Raw genomic sequence first — 25,308 nt, 5'->3', positions numbered from 1 at the left:
TCATCTCTCCATTGGCTCCATGCCAGATGTTCCTAGCTCCTTCCTGGACTGCTCTCCTGATGCGATCTGCCTTTCCCAGCCTGTATCATGATCCTGCAGCACATGTAGACATACTAAGGCTGTCAATCGCATTTGGCACACTTGATTAACCCCCAAAATTAATCTTCATTAAAAAAATTAATTGTGATTAATCGCAGTTTTAATCATACTGTTAAAACAAGAGACTACCAATTGAAATTTATTAAATATTTTGGATGTTTTTCTACATTTTTATATATATCTTGTATACTGTGTTGTAACTGAAATCAGTATATATTTTGATTACAAATATTGTTATTGTAAAAACGATAAACAGAAGAAATAGTATTTTTCAATTCACTTCATACAAGTACTGTAGTGCAATCTCTTTGTCCTGAAAGTGCAACTTACAAATGCAGATTTTTTTTTTTGTTACATAACTGCACTCAAAAACAAATCTTAAAACTTCAGAGGCTACAAGTCCACTCAGTCCTGATTCTTGTTCAGTCAATCATTAAGACAAACAAGTTTGTTTACATTTGCAGGAAATAACGTTGCCCACTTCTTATTTACATCACCAGAAAGTGAGAACAGGTATTTGCATGGCACTTTTGTAGCCAGCACTGCAAGGTATTTACATGCCATTCGTATGACCCTTCATGCTTCGGCCACCATTCCAGAGAACATGCTTCCATGCTGCTGACGGTCATAAAAAAAAAATGCGTTAATTAAACTTGTGACTGAACGCCTTGGGGGAGAATTGTACGTCTCCTGCTCTGTTTTACCCACATTCTGCCATATATTTCATAGTTCAACTTTAATCAGGATTAAACAAAGATGTGAATGGCTAGCCAACTACAAAAGCAGTTTCTTCTCCCTTAGTTTTCAGACCTCAACTGCTAGAAGAGGGCCTCATCCTCCCTGATTGAATTGACCTCGTTTTCTCTAGCCTGCCCCTGGAGATTTCCACTACATGCATCCGACGAAGTGGGTATTCACCCACGAAAGCTCATGCTCCAATACGTCTGTTAGTCTATAACGTGCCACAGGACTCTCTGCTGCTTTTACAGAGCCAGACTAACACGGCTACCCCTCTGACACTTGACATATATTTCATGTTATAGTAGTCTTGGATGATGACCCAGCACATGTTGTTCATTTTAAGAACACTTTCACTGCAGATTTCACAAAACTCAAAGAAGGTACCAATATGAGATTTCTAAAGATAGCTACAGCACTCGACACAAGATTGAAGAATCTGAAGTGCCTGCCAGAATCTGAGAGGGATGTGGTAGGGAGCATGCTTTCAGAAGTCTTAAAAAGAGCAACACTCCAATGCAGAAACTATATAACCGGAACTACCAGTCTGGCATGTAAATATCTTTTGATGCCAGCTACAACAGTGCCATGAGAATGTCTGTTCTCACTTTCAGGTGACATTGTAAACAAGAAGCGAGCAGCATTATCTCCTGCAAATGTAAACAAAGTTGTTTGTCTGAACAAGAAGTAGAACTAAGGGGACTTGCAAACTCTAAAATTTTACATTTATTTTTGAATGCAGTATTTTTGTACATAATTCTATATTTGTAAGTTCAACTTTAATGAAATAGAGATTGCACTACAGTACTTGCATTAGGTGAATTGAAAAATACTATTTCTTTTGTCTTTTTACAATGCAAACACTTGTAATAAAAATAAATATAAAGTGAGCACTGTACACCTTTGTATTCTGTTGTAATTGAAATCAATATATTTGAAAACACAAAAAACATCCACAAATATTTAAATAAATGGCATTCTATTATTGTTTAATTTTTTTAATTGCTTGACGGCCCTAATAGGTATGTGCATTCTCCATAGTTGGGATCTGGAGCTGAACTTCCCCATATCCAACAGCATTTGGATCAGGCCTAATCTCTATATTTACAGTACCAGGAAATCGACAGTGAGATGGGAGTGTGGTCTAGTGGATGAAGCACTTTTCTCCATGTCTCCCTGTATGTACATAACGTCCTCCCTGAACTGATCCATAGGGCCAAGTTCCTTCTCCTCCACATTTCCCAATGCTCAGCTCTGCTGAGATACCTACAAGAAGCTAGAGGTGAGGAGCAAGCAGCTGAGGGACAACTGGAAGAGGCTGATACAACAACCAAAGAGTAACAACATACACTATAAAATTCTGTATTTGCTATTGCATATTACTCCCCAACTGTTTACATGTTGCTCATCTTCCTAGATTGTTAGCCCCAGGATACAGGGATGAATTTCGAGGTTGCTTAGTACAATGAGCCTCCTGTGAGTTGCTGTATTACTAGGAATTTTTAATAAAATTCATCAATATCTATGAAAAACAATATTTTGCAATTATATGATGTGTCTCATCCCAAGATCTCAAAGCACTTTACTTATGTTATTTAAGCCTCAGTACACCCTTATAAGGTAGAGATGTATTTCCATTCTACAGATGAGAAAATGGAGACACAGGGGCTTTTCCATCTCTTGTCTTTAAATGAAAACTGGATGTCTTTCCAGAAGATATGGTTTAATCAAACTCAAGTTACTGGGCTCAATACAGGAGTCACAAGAGGAAATTACTTGTTTGGTGTTATACAGAAGATAAACCTTGATAATGGTCATTTCTGACCTTAAAATCTATAAATCTAGGTGACTTGTATAAAATCACACAGTGAGCTAGATGTGAACTGATCTCCTGAAGAACTCAGGAGTCTTGATTTCCAATCCTTTACCCCAACTACTAGATAATATATCTTTGTACGTATTGTAATGAACTGGCATGTGTGCGTGCACATGCACACATACATGTCTACAAATGCAACCTCCCCCCCACACTATCTTCTACTGGATGGAATCAGAACTGCTCAACTTTGTGTCATAGCCTCTATATTCATTTCAGCTAAAGGAGATTCTCCTCTAGCTCAACTACTAGGGGCCTCTGATTTTGAAACAGGTGGTTCTAGGTCTAATCCTGAGGAAGTTCTGAATAGCCCTGTTGTATGCAATGTAATGACAATGCTATAAAACCAAGATCTGGTATGATACACACATTTTCATTCTGAAAATACCATATTTAAAGAAACAAATCAAAGAACAATGAGGCATTAATTCTCTGGCATAATCCATCAAGCTCAACTCTCCCTAAGTTTTGCAGTAATGAATCTTACAGTAGCACTTGGAATTCCAAACTACAGCTATCTGAGGATTAAAAAACAAACACAAACCAAATTCTTTCAGGTTTCTAGGACATATCTTATACAGACGCTGCTATAGGTGTACATATGAAAGAGAGAGACACACACAGAGTGTATAAGTAAAATGAAAGGGTTATTTGTTTTTTAAATAACACCCCTAAATAATTTATTCTCTAACATTTACCATTTTGTACCACTCCTCTTAAAAGTTTAATGATCACGGGGGGGGAAATACAGAACATTTTCACTCACTTTCAGTTAAAGGTCCTTTATCTTTCTTGCATTAGAGACATCACTAGCAATTTGTTAAGAGGGGTAAGTTTTGAAGTGTCGTTAAAGATATTGCCATAACTTTCTTTACAAGTGTACCAGCAATTTCCCTCTTCCTGATACTAGATACTTTAAAAAAATGTAAGTAACTCCCAGTGGCCATTTGCCCTGACTTAAAAGACAGCAATTATATTTGCTCGAAGTCTTCACTTCCCTATAAACTTTTTATAATGTTTGCTCACAACACTCCTTAGATACAAAGGAAAACTCCAGTGTAATTTCAAAGATGCTGTGTTCATAACAGGGCTGATCCTGCAGCAACCAGTCTTGAAGAAGTCAGCCAATGAGCCAGATTTTAATCTCTGTTGTGGTTTCACAGTGTCATAACTTCACTGAAGTCAATGGAATTACTTAATGTACACATCACTGTAAGAGAAATCAAACCGGGTCCAATAGGAGTTCTTGCATAAGTAAATAATGCAGGTTCAGGCTCCACAACTAGAGTATCTAGACACAAAGAAGAGTAAAATCAGAATGAAAATATGATGCCTGATCTGCAGCAGGTATAAATCAATGTAACTCACTGACTTCAATGGAGTTACAGTGATTTACACCAACAAGAGATCTGGTTCATGGGATAAAATTCTGCTCTCAGGTACCCTAGCGCAACCTCACAGATGGCAAAAATTTAGGCTCAGGTAATAAAAATGTTTTGTTGTATCTAATGGGAACAAAAGTGTTTTCATGAGACTTAAACGAAACAAAAAAAGCGCAACTCAACAAATGTGTGTGTTTGTTTAAATACCCCCCCTCTCCCCCCCGCATTACTTAAAACACCAACACCTTTCACTGGTCCAGGAGAACCAGAAAATGAAATTGACTGGTTTAGTTTAACTATCCAAGCAAGTGAAGTGCAAAAAAACAAACTAATAGCAGCAGAGATTAAAAGTAAATCAAAATTTTTCAATTTTTTGTTTCAGCATTTGCAGGTGTGAGAGGGTACTGAATAATACACATGCTGTGCTGGAGGCAGGGGAATTGTGCAGAAAGTTTCCATAAGTGTACAACTAAGTTTTAAAATGAATTCACTCGGCCTGTATCCCTTTTGTTTTCACTTTCTGAGAATGTTCTAGCAAAACATGTTTATTGACAAGAACATTTGCAGAAACTGTATCTAACTAGTTATTTACACTGTGCATAGCATCATGAGAGTTGCAAATCTAACCAAGTTAATTGGAGCACCTTGTAATCTAATCTAGCTGAAACACTGAATGGAGTATTGCTAAAATATCTGCAGAAAGCTAATTTCAAAGTACAGAAAACCAAACTAAAAGGACCATTGGTCTGATCTGGTCTGGCAATTCCTATATTTCTGAATTAATTTGTAATTGCAAATATTCCATTGGGAAACCCGAGTCTCTCAGCTAAATTCAACCAATCACATGACAGAAACAGACCAAATGACCTATCATCATAATCAAAACAGCTGGAATTTTGATTATTTGCTAGCAGATCTGCTCATGAACAAGAACTATTCACAGGAATTGTTCGGCAATTAATTTTGAAAAATGAACACATTAGGGAAATCCTCATTAATAACAGGCAATTCCCAAGCAGAAAAGAAAGGGGAAATTCTTCAAATAGCTCCCATAGATACAAATTATTCACTCAGCTCTATGGGAGGTTCTAATGCCAGATTTTTCAAAAGAGTTTAGAACTCCCGATAGAAGTAATTTTTTCAAAAGAATTAAACATCCACAGGTGCCAGACAGGGGCCGGATTTTCTACAGAGCCCAAACACATTAGGCAGAAAACACTTCAAAAAATGTGATCAGAATGGTCACGTGGGGAGCTAGGCTGACCAGATACCAAGTGTGAAAAATCACGACAGGGAGGTAGGGGAGTAATAGGAGCCTATATAAGAAAAACCCCCAAATATTGGGACTGTACCTATAAAATCAGGACAACTGGTCACCCTAGGAGCTGCTGAATGGCTGAGTACTTCTGAAAATGTGGACCTTACTTGGATGTCTAAATGGAAGCTGAGCTCATTTAGTCCAATAATAGGTGCCGAGTTCTTGAAAATCTGGCCCCCGAGGACTTTCAGTATCCTGCCCCTAAGAATGCATTCTGTTCTTTCACACATTATTAAAAAAATCCCGAAGTACAGTTGGTCATGCTTAGCAGAGGAATACACACTATACTGACATAACATGGCAATGAGATGTGAACTTCTCACCTCTTCTCTCCGGATCAGAATCAGCTGCACAAAAAAAAAACAACAAAAAAAAACAGGAATACATTAGCCACAGAGAAATACAAATTGTAAGAAGAATCGGGGGGAGGATAGAAATTGAGACAGAACAATATTGTGACAATTAACCTTGGTGATTTTAGTGCCAGCCTCACAATATTTGGTTCTTCTTTTAATGCCTTATCTCCCAGAGTGCTGTGATTACATGAGAACCTCAGCTTACATTTCAAGAAAAAAGTACATTTCTAGCTATTCCAGTTGAGGAGAAAAATTTGAAAACGTGATTTGAATGAGCCCAAATGTCTCAAGCCAAATGAAATAACTGCAACTTTTTTTTTTCTTCAAATCTCATTATATTTAAACATCTTATGTTTTTGAGACATGATTTTTGAGCACTTGGGGGTTGGTATTGCTAGAAACATACCACTCACCAGGTTCAGGAAGGATGGGCAGATAAAGGTTTCAGTGGCTATTGAAATGGACTATAAAAATAAACTGAGAAGTCGTCAAGATTATTTTGTATAAAAATTTAATAGTGGCAAACAGAACAGGAGTAAAACTAGAACACAAGACTGAGGAAATTCTTAAGGCAAAGAAACCACTTGTTTGTAAACAGTGGAAGTATCACAAATGGAATTCAAGCCTTTTATTACATTCTAATGAATGCTGGCTTGTAGCATTGAGAATCCTGTTCACTTTTATTGCCACTTAACCTCACACTGGGGTCTCAGCTTCTCATCACATTATGATCCTATGGCCCCTTAAAGGGAGTCCTATACTTGTCCCATTAGCTTTGCCTAATGGAAGATGATGCAAAAAGTGCTGCCAGACAGGAAGATGAATCCAGAGACCAGTCAGGCTGAGCAGACTCTGAAATGGGGGCTGCTGCTATGTAAAATCTGAGGTTGATTTGAACAACCAAGGCTCAGTGAGAAAGACAAGAGCCCCCTAAGAACGTGACTGCACATAGCTACCCAGGGCATAATTCTACACCAGTGCAGCAGAGAACAGTGGCCATGTGCATGCATGCTTCTAAAGACTATGGGTCAGATCCTCAGCTGGTGTTAATCAGAACAGTTCCATTGCCTTTAAAGGGGTGATGCCAATTTTTATCAGTGAGGACCTGATCTAATAAAGAAGCTGGGTCCAAGAATTCCATGAACGGTTACCCTTCAAGACACACGCTTGTCAGACAAAGCACTGTGGGGAACAGCTATGGACTGGCAGGGGGTGGGTCAGATGTGACCTAATAGGTCTCTCTCAACCTCTAACTTCTGTGATCCTTGTTTGTTTTTCTTACTTGTAGTCTCCTGATAAGCCAGCAGCAGTGTAAAACAATTGTCTTCCTTAAAACAGTGTGACATGCACATGGCATATGGGCTGGAGGAGGTGGGGAGGGGAAAAGGAGACGAGGGGATGAACAGGTACTGCTTCCAAAACATAGAACAACCACATAATTCATTGAATGCAAAGTGAGATTTAAAGTGCATTTCTCCCAGAGTTTCCAGCTTTTACAAAGCCAATTTCTTTTGAACATTAATGCTAGGGAAAAAACCCACCCCCATCTCCTTCCACGGACCCACTTCCCTCCTGGGAATGGCAAGGCAGGGACATGGGACAAGTGACGAAGCTTGAGTAAGGTAGAACCAACCACGTAGAAACAAGGCTCACACTTTACCATATGAATCCATTTATAAATAGTTTACAAAGGGTTGATAAACTACTAGATGTTTTAATAAACTGTTAATTGATTGTTATTGAGTCCATCAGGTTGCTTATAACCGTGGCTTATGAAATATAAACACTTTTCAGTGTGGTGCTTATAGCAATTGATAGCATATGCTACTTGTGTCTGTAACATGCATATCACATTTCTCAGTCATTTATTAACCCTTTATAAAATATATATTAATGGTACCTTAATACGAAGAATGATCGAACCAAGGGATCAGTTAAAACCAGACAGACTTAGAGCGAGTGTGTCTAATGGTAAGTGCTTACCTGGGCCTTCTGATGGCTCACCTAGAGAAAGCAAAACAAACCATAAAGAGAGTCAGTGACTGAACCATTACTCCTTTTACCGGACATTGTGATCCACAGATGAAAGGGGCTATAGAATTGCTGGGGATCGGAATAACAAAGTGCTTGAAACCCTCCTGTGTGGCACAGTGGTTTTCCCCATTTTATATAATCATAGATTTTAAGACCAGAAAGGACCATTATGACGATCTAGTCACACCCACAGCATAACACGACAGAGAATCTCCCCCAAAAGGAAGTATTCTCCTCATTATACAGATGGGAAATTGAAGCACAGATTGATTCAATGACTGTCCCTAGATTACACAGCAGGTCAGTGGCAGAGCTGGAAACAGAATTCAAGTCTCCTGCCTCCCAGGCCAGAGCCTTAGCCACCGAACCACAGTCTCTCAGGTTACACAAAGAATCTGGGGCACAGAAATCAAGGGCCACATTTGTAAAAGTGGCCTTTACTGTAAGCTCTCTGGAGCAGGGACTGCCATTGCATTATTTGCTTGTTCAGTAAATACTGTTAGGGGGCCCTGATCCCTCTCCTGGGCAATTCCTTCTTGGATCCCATTCAGAACTGTGACCTAGATCATCAGTTCTTTGGGGCAGGGACTGTGTTTTTCATGTATGTTTGAATATTGCCCAGCATGAGGAGTCCCTGCTCCCTGACTGGGGTCTTTAGGTGCTTTCAAAATACAAATACATAGTGATAATATCTTCCTTTGGACCATTAAAGAACTTCATTTGAGCAGGATTCCACTCAGTTTTTTTCTTGCTTATGTGTTCTTTTAAAAAATGACTTTGCAACCCTTGGGACTGGGTATCACCAGGACCTTTTTACAGATGAGGAAAGAGACAGTGGTGATGTGACTGGCCCAAAACCTGTGGCAGAAATCGGAATAGAAATCAGGACTCCTGGCATCCCAATCCTGTGCCTTAGCCACATAACACTGTTCTTCTCTGGACACAGCCTGAGTTTTGTTTCCCTATCAGATCATCAGCTGGTGCAAGTCAACTTTGCTTCATTCATTTCAGGGGAGAGGGGCCAGTCTACACCAGCTGGGGAGCTGGCCCTAAAAAGTTTACTTCTCCATTCCAAATGTTCTCAGGACACAGAAGAAAAGAGAATAAAGCCAAGTATTAAAGGGGCGAGGGGCCTGAAGCACAGGGAAGAAGAGGAGGGAATGAAAGAAGTGTCCTTGCCATACCTGAAGTGACAATGATTTCTGGATAAGTTACTGCCATAGTGATGTTCCCCACTGTGGTCCCTGTCTTTACATCTTCTGAAGCTGTTTGTGCAGCAGAAGACATCGTGCTGGGTGGACTGGAGGTGGACTCAGGTGCAGACACAGCTGTCCTCGTGGTTTGGGTTTCACTGCCCAGCAAACTGACAGTGGTGTTCAGAGGGAGCTTTGGGGCTTGCGTGGTAGGCACTATGGTAGGTACGGTCGCTGGAGAGCTAGCATTCAGATTGTCTGGACTAGTGCCCTTTTTGCCATCTGGCTCTGATGTAAGGTCTTTCATGGAATGCATGGCAGAGGTGTGCTCTGTGGACGGTGGCACTGGAAGTAAAGCATAAGAAAACCTCCAATGTCTTTTTATTCCTTCCCCTCCCCAGCACCAGGGCAGCTGAACCTGGCAACACCAAATGGGACCAATTCTACTCTGGCTTTATTTCAGTATAACTCCATTGACTTCAGTCAAACAACACTGGTGTAAAAGGAGAATTAGAACCAGCATCTGAACCGCAGGAGTTCAGTGATTGGTAGGTGTCTGATCCAGCTCCCATTGAAATCCCTGGGAGCCTTTCCAATGGTTTCAATGGGATCTGGGTCTGGCTCCAGGCAGCCACGGATATGTGACAATCTCAATCTTTCCAAATCATTCTCAGCCACAGATTATTTAAAAGGCAGGTTTTCAGTATTAAATGCAGCTGACCTCAGCTTTCATTTGACACAGCAAATGTTTACACTGAGTTAACAAAGTCCAAATATAGTTTCAATTGGCACTGGGGGAGGGTCTGAATGGAGAAAAAGATGACCTCCTACTATATTCCCTGTCATGGCAGTAATATCAGCGGGGCAATATTGCCAACAGGAAGGCACAAAGGCCACCAAAGTCCATCATCCACAATTGCAGGATTTTGGTCAGGTGGGATGTGCCCACTAAAAAATGCTTCAGAGTAAGGCAAAAAATGCCTCAGAGTTCCAGCCAGTACACTGTGGGGTAAAACTTCCCTCCTGTCCCATCAGGCAATCAGGATTGTTCACCTGAATGGAATCTATGAACCAAGGATTATAAAGAATTTGCATAAACCCTGCTGATACAGTATCTGTGTATGCCTAAAGCACCTATTACCTTGCATGCACCTATTACCTTGCATGCACGTATTACCTTGCATGCGTCAGCAGTGATAGATGCATCCAGTGCACACACATGGACTCAATCTCAGTGTTTCTAAACACATACTAGATTTAGGGTCTGGAAAGGAAGAATTCTCAGCGGGACCATTGGTACGACTGGTTAATCAACATATAGGGCAGCGGTCGACAACCTATGGCACACGTGCCAAAGACGGCACAAAAGCCGATTTTTAATGGCACGCTGCTCCTGCCGGGGTCCCACTCAGCCTGCTGTCAAACCCTGTCAGTGGGCTGAGCCGGACCCTGGCAGGCAGCAGTGCGCCATTAAAAATGCTGCTCGACCCAGCCCACTCTTCTCCACCTCTCAATCTCTCTGGTGGGGGCAGGGGGCAGAAACAAGCTTGGTCCTGCCGGCTGCTGCTGTATGGCAGGCTCCACTGGCAGCCAAGCTTCCCCCTCCCCCGCCTCTTCCCCCAGCATGCTGTGTGGAGCCCTGCCTCATCTCCCTCCCTGCCGCTGATGGCCCTTGCGAAGGAGGGGAGAAGAGCAGCCCCAGCGCCCTCACTGCTCAGGCTGGTAAGGAGGCAGGAGCAGGGCCACGGGGAAAGGAGACAGGAGCAGAGCATATCCCTCCAGCCCCCTGCCGTGAGTCGCTAAGGACAGGGGGCTAGGAGCACCCCCCGATCTCAGCCCACCCCCCACAGTCCTCTGTGCTGACCCCTGCACCCGCCCACCACAACCCCATCCCTGATTCCTGCACCCTCCACACATACCCAGCCCCCTCACACCTCATGCTGTCTCCTGCACCCCCTCACATGCCCCCAGCCCTCTGCCGACCCCTGCACCCCCTTGCACCCTAGCTCCCTGCATCCCCCTCATGACCTCATCCCTGACACGCCCTCTGCCCTGATGCCTGCACTCCCCACACCCCATGCCCTGACTCTTGCACCCCCCACATCCGCACCCCCCACCCTCAGCACCAAATAGGAGCTCCTGCACGCCCCCCATTCCCACCTGCACCCCTTGCACCAAATGGGAGCTGCCCAGGTAAGTGCCTCACACCCAAACCTCCTGCTCCAACCCTGTGCCCCCTCCCTCATTCCAGCTCCTGGCCAGACCCTTTACCCCCAGCCCTGTGCTCGGTTCACTCCCACCCTCAGCTCAGTGCGCAGAGAGAGAAAGAGAGAGAGAGAGGGGAAGAGAATGGGCCAGAACCAGGGAGAAGGTAGGTACCCACTGTATGTGGGCAGGGACAGAACCCCAAGCTGGCAGTGGGCTGAGCAGCTCAGCCCCCTGCTGGTCTGGGGTGCTGGCCCCCCTCAGCCTGCCGTCGGTCTAGGGTGCTGGCTGCTGGCCCCTTGCCAGCTGGGATCCCAGCTGCCGGCCCGCCTCAGCCCGCTACCAACCTGGGGTTCTGGCCATAGGCCCCACTCAGCCCGCTGCTGGCCTAGGTGAACGGAACTCCAGGCTGGGAGCGGGCTGAGCAGGCCTGCAGCTTAAGATCAGCATTTTAATTTAATTTTAAATTAAGCTTCTTAAACATTTTGAGAACCTTATTTACTTTACCTACAACAGTAGTTTAGTTATATTATATATAGACTTATAGAGAGAAACCTAAACAACGTTAAAATGTATTACTGGCACGTGAAACCTTAAATTAAAGTGAATAAATGAAGACTCGGCACACCACTTCTGAAAGATTGCCAATCCCTGATATAGGGCTTGCTTAGCCTTGGGGAGCTTGCATAGTTGAACTTCACTAATACGTTACATTGGTGCAAATCCTCAATATAAACACATGGCACTGGTGCACAATGGGGCCTGCACCAATATATCTTATCTCAGTAGGTCACTGGGTATGTCACACTAATGGAAGCCCTATCTTGCATCCCATGTACACTTGAGATTTACACTACTGTAGCTACATCAGTGCAAAAAAACCAATCCCACAGTATGGAGATGGCTTTAGATACTGCAATGATAAGGCCAATACAAGAGCAGATGTTTTAGATATATTATCCCCTGCCTTTGCTACCTTAACTATGAGCATGACTAATTAAAAAAAAACACACAAAAACACAATAAGTGAGGATCTTCGATGTTTGCAGGCCCAGCATTATCTTCCAGCAGACACATATACTGATGTCACTACACTTGGAAGGTGGTAAGGTGATAGGGAATAGCCAGCATGGATTTGTAAAGAACAAATCGTGTCAAACCAATCTGATAGCTTTCTTTGACAGGATAACGAGCCTTGTGGATAAGGGAGAAGCGGTGGATGTGGTATACCTAGACTTTAGTAAGGCATTTGATATGGTCTCGCATGATATCCTTATCGATAAACTAGGCAAATACAATTTAGATGGGGCTACTATAAGGTGGGTGCATAACTGGCTGGATAACCGTACTCAGAGAGTAGTTATTAATGGCTCCCAATCCTGCTGGAAAGGTATAACAAGTGGGGTTCCGCAGGGGTCTGTTTTGGGACCGGCTCTGTTCAATATCTTCATCAACGACTTAGATGTTGGCATAGAAAGTACGCTTATTAAGTTTGCGGACGATACCAAACTGGGAGGGATTGCAACTGCTTTGGAGGACAGGGTCAAAATTCAAAATGATCTGGACAAATTGGAGAAATGGTCTGAGGTAAACCGGATGAAGTTCAATAAAAACAAATGCAAAGTGCTCCACTTAGGAAGGAACAATCAGTTTCACACATACAGAATGGGAAGAGACTGTCTAGGAAGGAGTATGGCAGAAAGAGATCTAGGGGTCATAGTGGACCACAAGCTAAATATGAGTCAACAGTGTGATACTGTTGCAAAAAAAGCAAACGTGATTCTGGGATGCATTAACAGGTGTGTTGTAAACAAGACACGAGAAGTCATTCTTCCGCTCTACTCTGCGCTGGTTAGGCCTCAACTGGAGTATTGTGTCCAGTTCTGGGCACCGCATTTCAAGAAAGATGTGGAGAAATTGGAGAGGGTCCAGAGAAGAGCAACAAGAATGATGAAAGGTCTTGAGAACATGACCTATGAAGGAAGGCTGAAAGAATTGGGTTTATTTAGTTTGGAAAAGAGAAGACTGAGAGGGGACATGATAGCAGTTTTCAGGTATCTAAAAGGGTGTCATCAGGAGGAGGGAGAAAACTTGTTCACCTTAGCCTCTAATGATAGAACAAGAAGCAATGGGCTTAAACTGCAGCAAGGGAGATTTAGGTTGGACATTAGGAAAAAGTTCCTAACTGTCAGGGTAGTTAAACACTGGAATAAATTGCCTAGGGAGGTTGTGGAATCTCCATCTCTGGAGATATTTAAGAGTAGGTTAGATAAATGTCTATCAGGGATGGTCTAGACAGTATTTGGTCCTGCCATGAGGGCAGGGGACTGGACTCGATGACCTCTCGAGGTCCCTTCCAGTCCTAGAGTCTATGAATCTATGATTTTCTTCTACCATCTGCAACTCCTGCCAGAGACTTCTTCCTGGCAGGTAATTAAGGGGATGAGGGCAGTAAGTCACTAAGGATTTGAGGATCTCCTCATTCAATCCCGACTACTGTTTACAACCAGGAGAGGAAGCAATGAACATGTCTCACCTGAGGTAACGATGTGCCCACCTAGACATGTCAGGCCACTTCCAAGCAAAAGGACAAAGAACCACGAATCCATGTTGACCTGGGGAAAAAAGTGAACATGCTGTATTAGAAATCCTGTGGCACTTCCCCATACCAGCTCAATCACAGGTTGCATTACCAACCACTACTCACTCCCACATCCAGGAGGATTGAAGACTGAGATGGAAATGTCCTACTACTAAGGTCAGTTAGTTCATCTCTCTGCTCCATCACATGCAGGGACATGTGTAGGACTGCACTCTACAGAATAGTCTCCATGGCTTTGTCCAATACAGTTACTGATAAAATTTTGCTCTTATATAAAGCTTTTCCCTAGTAGATCTTAAATAGCTTGACAAAAGGAAATATCATTACCCCTATTTTACTAGTGGGCAAACTGAGGAACAGAGCGGTGTCTAAGGTCACCCTGCTGGCTAGCGAAGGAACAGAACCCAAGCCTCTTGAATCCCAGTCCAGTGCAGTGTCCACTAAAGTACATTGCTTCTCACTGAGGCCTCTGAACTACAGACTAGTAAATTCAGCAACTGCATTTTAATCTGCTTGGGTTTTGGACCTGCTGTTTGATATTAGTACAAATTAATCTAAAAGCCCAATTCAGTTGGCTCACAGAAGCCAGAGATGGAGAGGACCTACTAGATCCCATTTAGTTCATCAGTTTCCATTGCAGGGTAATTACCCATAATACATGCTTTTTGCATTTGTCCAGTTTAATTTTCAATGTCTCCTGGGACAAAGTTTCCACCGCTTTCCTTAACTGACAGACCGTTCTACTGATTAAGCCATCTCATTGCCAGAGAAGGTTTAACTCTTGATGTTCAGCCTATTTTTTCCGCTTCTCCTATGACATCTGTTCTCAATGTATTTATTTTGCTCTGTCTCAATCTGGGCCCATCCCAAGCTCTGGGCACACAGACAACACTGAAATCATACACACACTAGAAACAACGTCCAAAATACAAGGTCCTCCCAGTCCCACTCAAACTGGGACTCTCACATCAGCCGCTACCACCCACTTGACCCTCTTTCCCACAGAAAGCCTCGCAGAAATCAAACTTGCAGGATGACCTAAAGGTCAACAAACCCAGGATCTGCTAGACCAATGTGGGGATTTAGTTCTAGAGACAAGGACCCTTCATTGAAGTAACTCTGCTGCCAGCCTCTCGTGATTAAATTGTGGATTGCTAGCTTGAGCACATCAAGTGATCTGAACTACTCTGGCATCACACAGGGAAGATGACGTCTCTGCAACCTGGTCTGCCCTAGTGATAGCAAATCACTTAGAACATATTGCAACCACACACAAGACTGTGCCCCAAATGGCTTCATAACCAGTTGGAACAGCTAGCCTTTCAGCACGTTTAACAACTGGTTAAAGCTTAGCCTGTTCAGTCTGAAACAGTTTAGTGCCAGCGTGAACAGAGGCAAGCTGAAATGGTTCAACTGGTGGTCTTGCAACATCTCCCAGAATGCACTGCTTCTGGAAGTCAAGCCAGGAATTGTGGGAGAGCTACCCAGAAAACATTACATCTGAAAGGGTTTAGGCTAGGGCTAATATGGATGCATTCAACTGGTTCAGGCATGGATAATGCATATACATTGAACAGCTTGTGCTGAAACTGGGTTAGTACAACTGGTTTAATTCTCTATTGTAGGCAAGACCTCAAAAATTCTGAGCCTAAACCTTTTAAGGCTTTTAGGGTTACAACCAACACTTTCACATGTAACCGTAAACCAGTGCAGATCCTGGAGCACAGGTATAAAGCAAGAAGCATCATATGCTCAATACGACCGTTCTAGTTATAGCTTCTCCCTTGAAGCATCTAGAAGTATTCAGATTCCACAGGTTTACACCAAGACTATGCTAAACTATAGGATTTTAATGCAAAAAACACACAGAAAAGCAATTTCATTCCAGAGCAGAGATGGTCCTAAGCCACACTGTTCGTATACAGATCCTAACTTTCCCAAACTTCTGAGGGTTGGAGTGAGGCTTTTGTCTCAGGCTTCTCTTTACTTCAAAGGTTTGTGAATGTGAGCAAACATCACCATAAACCATGCAAGCTTCCATTCTGCAAAGAAACCAAAAGCAGGAAAACCCCACCTGGTGTCAGGTTGCATCACAAAGACTTTTTTCACTACTGCCATCTCGCACAGCCATTTACTTTTCTCAATATGAATTATTAGTCTGTGACTGATCACAAGTAATGAAGACAGAGCGGAAGGAACACAGAATCATAGAAATGTAGGGCTGGAAGGCACCTCAAGAAGTCATTTAGTCTAGCTCTCTGCGCTCAGGCCACCGGACAAGTGTTTGTCCAACCTATTCTTAAAAAGCCTCCAATGATGGGAATTCTACAACTTCGCTTGGAAACCTATTCCAGTATTTAACTAGCCTCATAGTTAGAAAGTTTTTCCTAATATCCAACCTAAATCTCCCTTGCTGTAGAGCAGTGCTTCTCAAACTATCTGATGTGACGGACCGGCAGTTTTTTTCCCCCCAATGTGCCAGGGACAGTAACCATATTTCCCAGGGACCGATACCATATTTGTGCCATATTATCATCGTTTCTGCATAGGCATGTGTCAAACAGACAGCTAAGGGTTAATGTCTATTTCACCTGCAAAGGGGTAACCAAACACCTGACCAGAGGACCAATCAGGAAACCGGATTTTTCAAAGCTCAGGGAGGGAATTTTTGGGTGTGTGTCTTTTGTCTGTAACTCTGTGCTCTCTCGGTTCTGAGAGAGGATCTCTTTACCTTTAGGTTTTCTAATCTTCTGTTTCCAAGTTGTGAGTACAAAGGTAGGAAAACAATAGGCTTATATTGTTTTTTTGCTATTTACATGTGTGTAGTTTGCTGGACTGTTTTAAAATTGTATTTCTTTTGGGATAAGGCTGTTTTTTCATTTTTCTTAAGCCAAATACCCTGTATAATTGTCAACTGATACAGAGATCATTTTTATGTCTTTTCTCTCTTTTATATAAAGCTTTTCTTTTTAAGACTGTTGGATTTTTTCCTAGTTGAACTCACAGGGATGGTGGGGAGAAGGAAACAGGGGGAAGGAAAATCTTGTGTGTCAGCAGTTGCAAAGCTTACCTTTTCAGGGACTTGAACTGAGGGTGAAAGAAATTGATCTCTCGTTTTGGCATTTCAAGGATTGAAATAGGGTGATCGTCCAGGCCATCCAGGGAGGGAAGCGGGGAGGAATAAGAGGAAGACAAGGGGGAGGGGGTATTTCTTGTTGTCAGACTCAGGGCATCTGTCTTGGGGTCCCCAGGGAAGTGGTGGAGACCAGAGTGAGGCAGGCACTGATTCTGTGGGTGGCAGTGCTATCAGATTTCTTAAGCTGGTAATTAAGCTTGGAGGGTTCATGCAGGCACCCACATTTTGGACACTAAGGTTCAGAATTGGGACTTATGCTTATAACAGCATGTATCACATCAGATCAGAAAAACTAACATTCTTCACTGTATTAATTGAAATAGGAGTGTGGCGTACATGCGGAGATGTTCCTATTTAAATACACTGAAGACTGACAGAAAGGCTGTGCATCTGGGCAGATAGTATAAAATGACTAGATCCAAGAAAATATTATTTGAACATTTGTAGTATTATTTATATCAGAAACAATATAATGAATAAAATAAAAATTGGCAGACTTTATTTTGTTTATTTATCAATATTGTAATATGTGCTTCTGAAAACATAATATTTAATACTGTCAACTTTTATCGACTGATAATTATTCTTGGTGGAATTCCGGTGTGATTTTTAAATTATACTATTATTTCTCTCTTTCTTTCCTGGAAACCTGCTGCGGACCAGCAGCCAATGGCTCACGGACCAGCACCGGTCCACAGACCACCATTCTGAGTAGCACTGCTGTAGAGGAAGCCCATTATTTCTTGTCCTACCTTCAGTGGATATGGACAACATTTGATCACAGCCCTCTTTAGAACAATCCTTAACATATCTGAAGACTTATCAGGTTGCCCTTCAGTCTCTTCTTTTTTCAAGACTAAACAGGCCCAGTTTTTAACCTTTCCTGATAGGTCAGGTTTTCTAAACTTTATATCATTTTTGTTGTTCTCCTTTGGATTCTCCGTAATTTGTTCACATATTTCCTGAAGCGTGGCACCCAGAACTGGACAGAGTACATCCACTGAGGCCTCACCAGTGCTGGTTAGAGTGTGACAATTACTTCTCAACTCTCACATACGCTCCTGTTTGTTAATACACTGCAAGATGATATTCACCTTTTCTGCAACTGTATCACAGTGTTGACTCCTATTCAATTTGTGATTCACTATAATCTCCTCCCCCCAATCCTTCTAAGTAGTTCTTTTGTCTAGCCAGTTATTCACATTTTGTAGTTACGCATTTGATTTTTCCTCCCTAAGTACAGTGGAGTCGCATCACAGGCACATTTAACTTACATGATTTTAACGATATGCACTTGGCAAAACAACAACAAAAAAGAGAAAAACAACAATTTTAATACTATACCTGTAGTGTGGGCAATTCCGCCCACCATTCCACTCAATGAGCGTTTTGACTATACATGATTTTCGCCTTATGCGCTGACTTCAGAACCTAACCCCTGTGTAAGATGCAACTCCCTTGTACTTTGCCCTTATCTTTATTGAATTTCATCTTGTTGAATTCGTCACGGTCATTTTGAATTCTAATCCTATGCTTCAAAATGCTTGAAACCCCTCCACTGCTTTGTTTTCTCTCTAAATTTTATAAGCATAATCTCCACTCTGTTATCCAAGTGATTAATGAAAATATTTAATAGTACCAGACTCAGAACCAACCCTCACGGGACCCTACTAGACATGTCCTCCTAGTTTGACAACAAACTATTGATAATTACTTTGAGTATGGTCTTTGAACCAGTTGTGCATCCACCCTATATTAATTTAATCTAGACTGTATTTCCCTAATTTATTTATGAGAATGTCATGTGGGACTGTGTCAAAAACCTTACTAAAATCAAGATGATACGTCTACTGCTTCTCCCCATCCACTAGGCCAGTAACCCTGTCCAAGAATTAAGGTAGGCTGGTTTGACATGGCTTGTTGACGACAAATCCATGTTGTGAAATTAGCCTCAACTTCACACCTCGACCCATACACTAGCGTGCCTCTCCAGAGAAGAGCAAATTCAATACAGGTTTGGCCACAAAGGCAGACCCCACATGCCATAATCATTTAGCTGCTGGAAAATGAATTCTCCAACACTTGTTAACAAGTGCATGATTAAAGGTCAGGGGCAGCCAAAAGGAGCCAAACAGGGCAACCTGCAAGCTCTGGAGTTTTCACAGATTGCAAGGTATGTGGTTCTTCCACCAGATAATCTGATGACATGCTTATTCCAGGCAAATAAGATAGAGAAATCTCTCTCCTCTCCCCCACCTTTCATTTTGAAAACACATTTGGGATTTATTTGCAAATGCCAACACTGGATTTAACGTTTTGTACAAAGATGAACAGATGAATCACTGTATCTGGGAGGCTTCCTATTCACACCGAAACACCACTTAGTACTCACATGGCATTTCTGCTCTTTAAGTCTCTCTACGCAACCCATATCTCACTGATCAAAGGAAAATGTGTATATTTCACCTCCCATCACCACTTCTTATATCAACAGAAAGGAATTTTGGACTGTTCCCATTTTTCATCAAACTGGGTGCCTTCCTGTTGCATACCTAAGCATACCGAATGAAGGAACAATGGGATTATTTGCCCAACGTCACTTGGTAAGTCAGTGACAGAGCAGAAATAGAACTATGGGTTCAGATTCTCAGTCCCTTGCTGCTAACAGCTCAGATATGTGGGTGAATGTATAAAACTAGATATGTATCTTAAGGTTTTATAGTCCTGCCTACCAATAGTATCTAAGCCTCTTCCAAGTAAAATCAATAGCAGTAGCGAAGTTCCTACGGAACTACATGGATTCCCTGGCTCTTTTACCTGCCCTAAAAAATCCTCATCTGGAGTTTGAATGAAGTCTGGTTGCAAACAATTACTACCTCATTTGACAATATGCTATCAGATATAATATTAATGACTACCACTTATATAGGGGTTTTAATCCATAAAACTAAAAGGGCTTTACACACTATACTTATAGATGGGGAAACTGAGGTACAGAGGTGAAATTTTGTCCGAAGTCACAACGAATCAGGAATAGAATCCAGGAGGCCTGAATCCAAGCATAATATCCTGTACACTGGATCAGGTTGCCTCCTCCTGTGGTAGGATGAGGTTCATAAGGCACTGGTCTTTTTCTTTTTGATTCCTCACTAACTGAAGACAGGGATGAAATCAGACTGCACAATGACAGCAAAGAGAATGCTCTCCATACATAGCCATTATCACTGTATTGATGAGGGCTACAGGCACTTACATCAAAGACACATACCAATTCCTGGAATGGCCTTGTGGGCAATTGCTAGAAAGGCCATTAGAAGACGACAAAATGATGTAAGTCCCACCTTGCCTGTACAGTGGAGTTAGCTAACATGGTTTAGGATTACATCAGTTGTAATGCAGCTGTCTGCTTTAACAGCCCGCTTGACACATGTCTAAAAAAAAAAAAAAAAAAAAAAAAAAAAGTTGCTGAATCTCAAGCAAATTGCCAGGGAGGAGAAGGGTTCAGAAATGCTCAGATAGATCATTGAATAGAAGACTTGGAAGCTGTTAATGTCATCAACTATCACTTGCCAAAGCTATTTCTTCACCTTAAAAAATGATCCACAGTGCAGAGCAACAAAGAGCATCCCATGTAGTATGAGACCTTTGCAAGTCAGTCTTGTCCCTCAGTGAATCTCTCCTGTCCCTTTATTTAAATAAGTCCTTTTCCCAAATGCAGCATAAATAAATGACAGTGCTGTGCTGTGTTCTTCACATAAAAGGCCTCATGCATCCTTCCCCAAAGCCAGAGCAATCTGAGCCTCTCCTCCCCCACTCCTCCTCCTCCTGCTGATTTGGAAACGGAGAGGAAATACTTGCAATGTTATCAACATAAACACAGCTCTTGGCTGGCTGCAACATCCTGTGTGCTTCACAGAAAAACACCCTGACTCTGGATCCACCAGAGAAAAAGGACCCGACTGTAAGATGGCTTTCGCCAGATCTCCGCAATAAGTGTTAGCAAGACTGTGCAGGAGCAGGAGTGGGGGAGATGGGGAGAGCGACAGGAAAAACTGCACTAGCTGAAAATCATTTCCAAAGGTCAATGTTCTCAGTTTTGTAATATGGCTTTAAAAATTTATCCTGAAATATTTTCATATTTACATTAGAAAACAGCCATGTGCATTTAAAGAGCCAGACTCATGAATGGAGAGTATGCAGGCAATACCAGATCCCCTACAGTTTTCTACAGTAAAGCTTACAATAGCAGTACTGCAGTTTGAAGCTACAGCATACAGGGAGTGGTGGAGTGAAGTAGATACTGTTAAGATGACTGACATCCCTCAGAAATATCTTTGTGAGGCACCACATGGCTCAGATGAATGGTAACAGGATACAGAGCTGCTCCACCATAGGTCAGCAAATGAAATCCAGCCCAGGGACACTCACTTTCTACTATCTTCCATACATAACTCACACTGAGCTCCATAGCAATTATCCTTATCCTACAGGGGGAGAACAGAGCCCATGTAAGTAGCAGTGATCACAGATTGCTACCATCAGACACTTGTTCATTAGCATGGCACACCTGTCCATGCCATTATGGGAGACAGCATGGTCTACTGAGCAGGACACTGTCCTGAGAATTAGGAGATCTGGGTTCTACTCCCAGCTTTGCCCATCCTCCTAACCTACTGTGTGACTTTGAGTGAGTCTCTGTTTCTCCTCCCACCCTTTGTCTGACCTGCCTATTTAGACTGCAGGCTCTCTGGGGCAGCGAATTGTGATGTGGGTCCCATTGTACTAGGCACTGTACAAACATCTCAATTGGCTTTCGTAGGTGGTGCAATAATATACACTGTTGGCACTCAGTGGAGAGGCTGCAGGGAGAAACCTGCCCCTTCAGCCCTAGAAGCAGATAATCTGGGGAGAGAAGAGGTGTAATATTAAGGGTGTTGTCAGAGCAAGCTTCTCCACACTATCCAGTTCACTAGTACTAAACTGTCTGTAGAAAATAGCCTCTAGAATCTCTTTTAACCCAAGTAAACGCAACCACTGCTACTAAGGACTTCAAACCTGAACAGCCAGGTGCTGAGTCCCTCCAGCAAGCTGCTGGGGTGCCCTCAGCTCCTACTGACATCAACAGGAACTGAGGGTAGTCAAGTACTTTACAGGAGATGATCAGCAGTTGTAAGATAGGGCCTTGTATGAGGCAACTTTATTTCTGTCTCTTTTTGTTTCCTAATGCCACACTGAAAGCTCCAGAAGCCCTTGCACTTTTGATTTCACTATTATTTTTCATTAGAGAGGGATCTCTCCCTAAAAAAACCAAAACAAAGTAGCAACCTCCTCACTGCCACAGAAGCAAGGAGTTTTTGCAATTTTTCATTTTTATTTTAAATCCTATGGTGCATTTTTTGGGTACATTGATACAGATTGACTAAGTCCCTGCATGAGTCTCTGCAGCTTAGACTAGGCCTTTGATGTGTCAAACAACCCCCTCCTTACCTTTTGCCTTCCACAGTAAATAGAAAGGATGAGTAATTTCAGCAATTACTGGCCCTTTCCTAAAGCTCACCTCATTTTATTTTTGCTTTTGTAGAAGCAGATCACTTCCATGCGAGTGACAGCAAATACAGCACATGCTACACGGAGAGGAAGGATGGGCTTGTGCTTAAGGGACCAAGCAGGAACTCAAGGAGATCTGGGTTCAATTTCTGGTTCTGCTACAAATTTCCTGAATGATCCTGGGCAAGTCACAATCTTTCTGTGCCTCTGTCCACTATCTGTATAACAGCACTTCCTTTCTCTTGCCAAATGATATTGTAAGCTTCTTTGGCCCTATCTCACACTATGTGGATGAATAGCACTTAATACAATGGGACTCTATTTTGCCTGGATCTGTGAAAGCAACAGGAATTATTATTTACTTGTACTACATTAAAGCATAGCAACCCCAACTGAAGTCAGTATCCCATTGTGCTAGGCACTGTATGGACACATAGTAAAGTCCATCCCTGGCCTGAATAGCTTACACTATAAATAGGTAAGATGGACAAAAGGCCCGGTGGTGGGGGGGGTGGGGGAAAGAGAGGCAAAAAGAGGCACAGAGACTAGTCCAAAGTCATACAGCAGATTAGCAGCAGAGCAGACTTTAGAACCCAGGTCTCTCGAATCTTTATCCAGCGCCCTAACCACTGGTCACACTGCCTCCCAACGACAATGCTTCACAATAATAAATAAATACATACATACATACAAAAGCATTACACAGTATAAAACTCCAGCTGCCAAGGGCCATGCCCCAATGCAGAAAATTATCATTAATGGACCACAATTAGGGAAGGAATGTTGCTCCATGACTAGACCTGGGGATAAGAATGTTCTTGTTCTCTCCCTAGCTCTGCCACAGGAAGTGACAACAGCCTTTGTCTGTTTCTCCAACTATAAATGGGCACGTCGACATTATTTGTTTATTCCCAAGATGCTGTGCAAGGTTTAATTAATTCATTAATGTTTGTAAGGGCCTTTAAGGCCATAGAAGTAAGGTTCTATGTGTGTAATATACTCTATTTTGAGACCGTCAGAAGTATCCTTGCAGATAAATGCCAGTCTGCAGAGCCAGAGAAGCAGAGAATAGGGTCTGGGGGACACGGTTAACATCCTGCATTCTGTGGGACATTACTACATTGCACACTAAGTAGTATTGTAGGAGCCCCCTCACAAGCTCCAGGCTCACTGGTCCTCCCTGACAATCAGTATTCAATAAGTCTAATGCATACTTCAGTTTGACAGGCTGGTGTAATGACAATACCCAAGTAATCATTACATCAAGGTCACTGGTCACATCAGAGACCTCGCTGAGTAGGAGGCAGAATCACCACAACATGGAGATGATGATGGGCAGACATGAAGCTATTCTGAGAGAACAGTATTTCTTGAGCCCTCTCCATGAGTGCAATCACAAAATGCATAGCGTTAACAAATGAACCTCATAATAGCCTTGTGGGTAGGGAAATATTACTAACCCGTTTAGCAGATGTGGAAATTGAGTATCGGAAGTTCAGGACATTTAAAAACAAACAAATGGGGTTTTTGTTTAAGTGCCTAGATCTAGGCAGCCAAATCCATATTTAGGCCCATTAAGATAAGTGGCACTGAGGGTACTCAGGAACATTGTAGAGCCAGGACCTTTAACTCCTTGCACTGCCTTGATGTTAGGCCTATTAATTAGTCAGCCTTTACTCCATTTAACATGACACACATTAAAGGGATTAAAAGCTGGTTCACTGATATGTCTCAATGTAATTGTAAACGGGGAATCAACATTGAACAGATTTGTTTCTAGTAGAGTCCCACAGCAATTGGTTCCTGAACTATTTAACATTTTCATTAATGATGTAGAAGAAAACAAAATAATCACTGACAAAATTTGTAGATTACACAAAAATTGGGGGAGTGGTAAATAATGAAGAGGGCAGGACACTGATACAGAGCTATCTGGATCACTTGGGAAGCTGGATGCAAGCAAACAATATGGGTTTTAATATGGCTGAATGTAAATATATGCATCTAGGAACAAAGAATGTAGGGATGGGGGGTGGGACAGCTCAGTGGTTTGAACATTGGCCTGCTAAACCCAGGGTTGTGAGTTCAACCCTTGAGGGGGCCACTTAGGGATCTGGGGCAAAAATCAGTACTGGGTCCTGCCAGTGAAGGCAGGGGGTGGGCTCGATGACCTTTTGAGGTCCCTTCCAGTTCTAGGAGATTGGTATATCTCCAATTATTACTATTACTAGGCCATACTTTCAGGATTGGAGGACTGTATCCTGGGAAGCAGTGACTCTGAAAAAGATTTGGGAGTCGTGGTGGATAATCAGTTGAACATGAGCTTCCAGTCCGATGCTGTGGTCAAAAGGGCTAACGCAATCCTTGTAGGCATAAATAGGGGACTATCAAGCAAGAGTAAAGAGGTTATTTTACCCTAGCATTTGGAACAGATGGAACCTGCTGTGCCAAGTTTGGTGCCCACAATTCAACAAGGATGTTGATTCACTGCAGAGGGTTCAGAAAAAAGACACGGATGATTAAAGAATCAAAAAATCTGCCTTATAGTAACACTAACAGACTCAAGGAGTTCAATCTATTTAACTTACCAAAGAGAAGGTTCAGGAGCAACTTAATTACAGCACGGAAGTACAGTAAAAGCTGTTTTATCTAGCATGTTGGAGGGAATGGGAGATGCTGGTAAGTGAAAAATGCCAGTTAACTATGAGGGAGGGAGTTTGGGTGCAGGAGGGGGATTGGGGCACCAATCTAGGTAATTATATGGCCTCAATTACTATGCTGTAGTACTAAAGATCTTCCCTCTAAGGAGAGCCATATAACTG

General features: G+C 42.4%; 1 protein-coding gene across 1 annotated transcript in view; it reads right to left on the bottom strand.

Moving 5' to 3' along the window:
• PTPRA (protein tyrosine phosphatase receptor type A) overlaps positions 1-25,308 on the bottom strand; it is a 267,066-nt gene that overhangs the window by 58,560 nt on the left and 183,198 nt on the right. Inside the window, 4 exon segments of the mRNA XM_075066663.1 lie at positions 5,737-5,760; positions 7,753-7,773; positions 8,988-9,341; positions 13,738-13,816. Of these exon segments, the coding sequence (XP_074922764.1) occupies positions 5,737-5,760; positions 7,753-7,773; positions 8,988-9,341; positions 13,738-13,816 (478 nt within the window).

The sequence above is a fragment of the Chelonoidis abingdonii genome, chromosome 5 (genome assembly GCF_003597395.2).
Source record: "Chelonoidis abingdonii isolate Lonesome George chromosome 5, CheloAbing_2.0, whole genome shotgun sequence".
Classification (NCBI taxonomy): domain Eukaryota; kingdom Metazoa; phylum Chordata; order Testudines; family Testudinidae; genus Chelonoidis; species Chelonoidis abingdonii.
The sequence above is the reverse complement of the archived record's forward strand: the minus strand, read 5'-3'. Positions and strand labels throughout refer to the sequence as shown.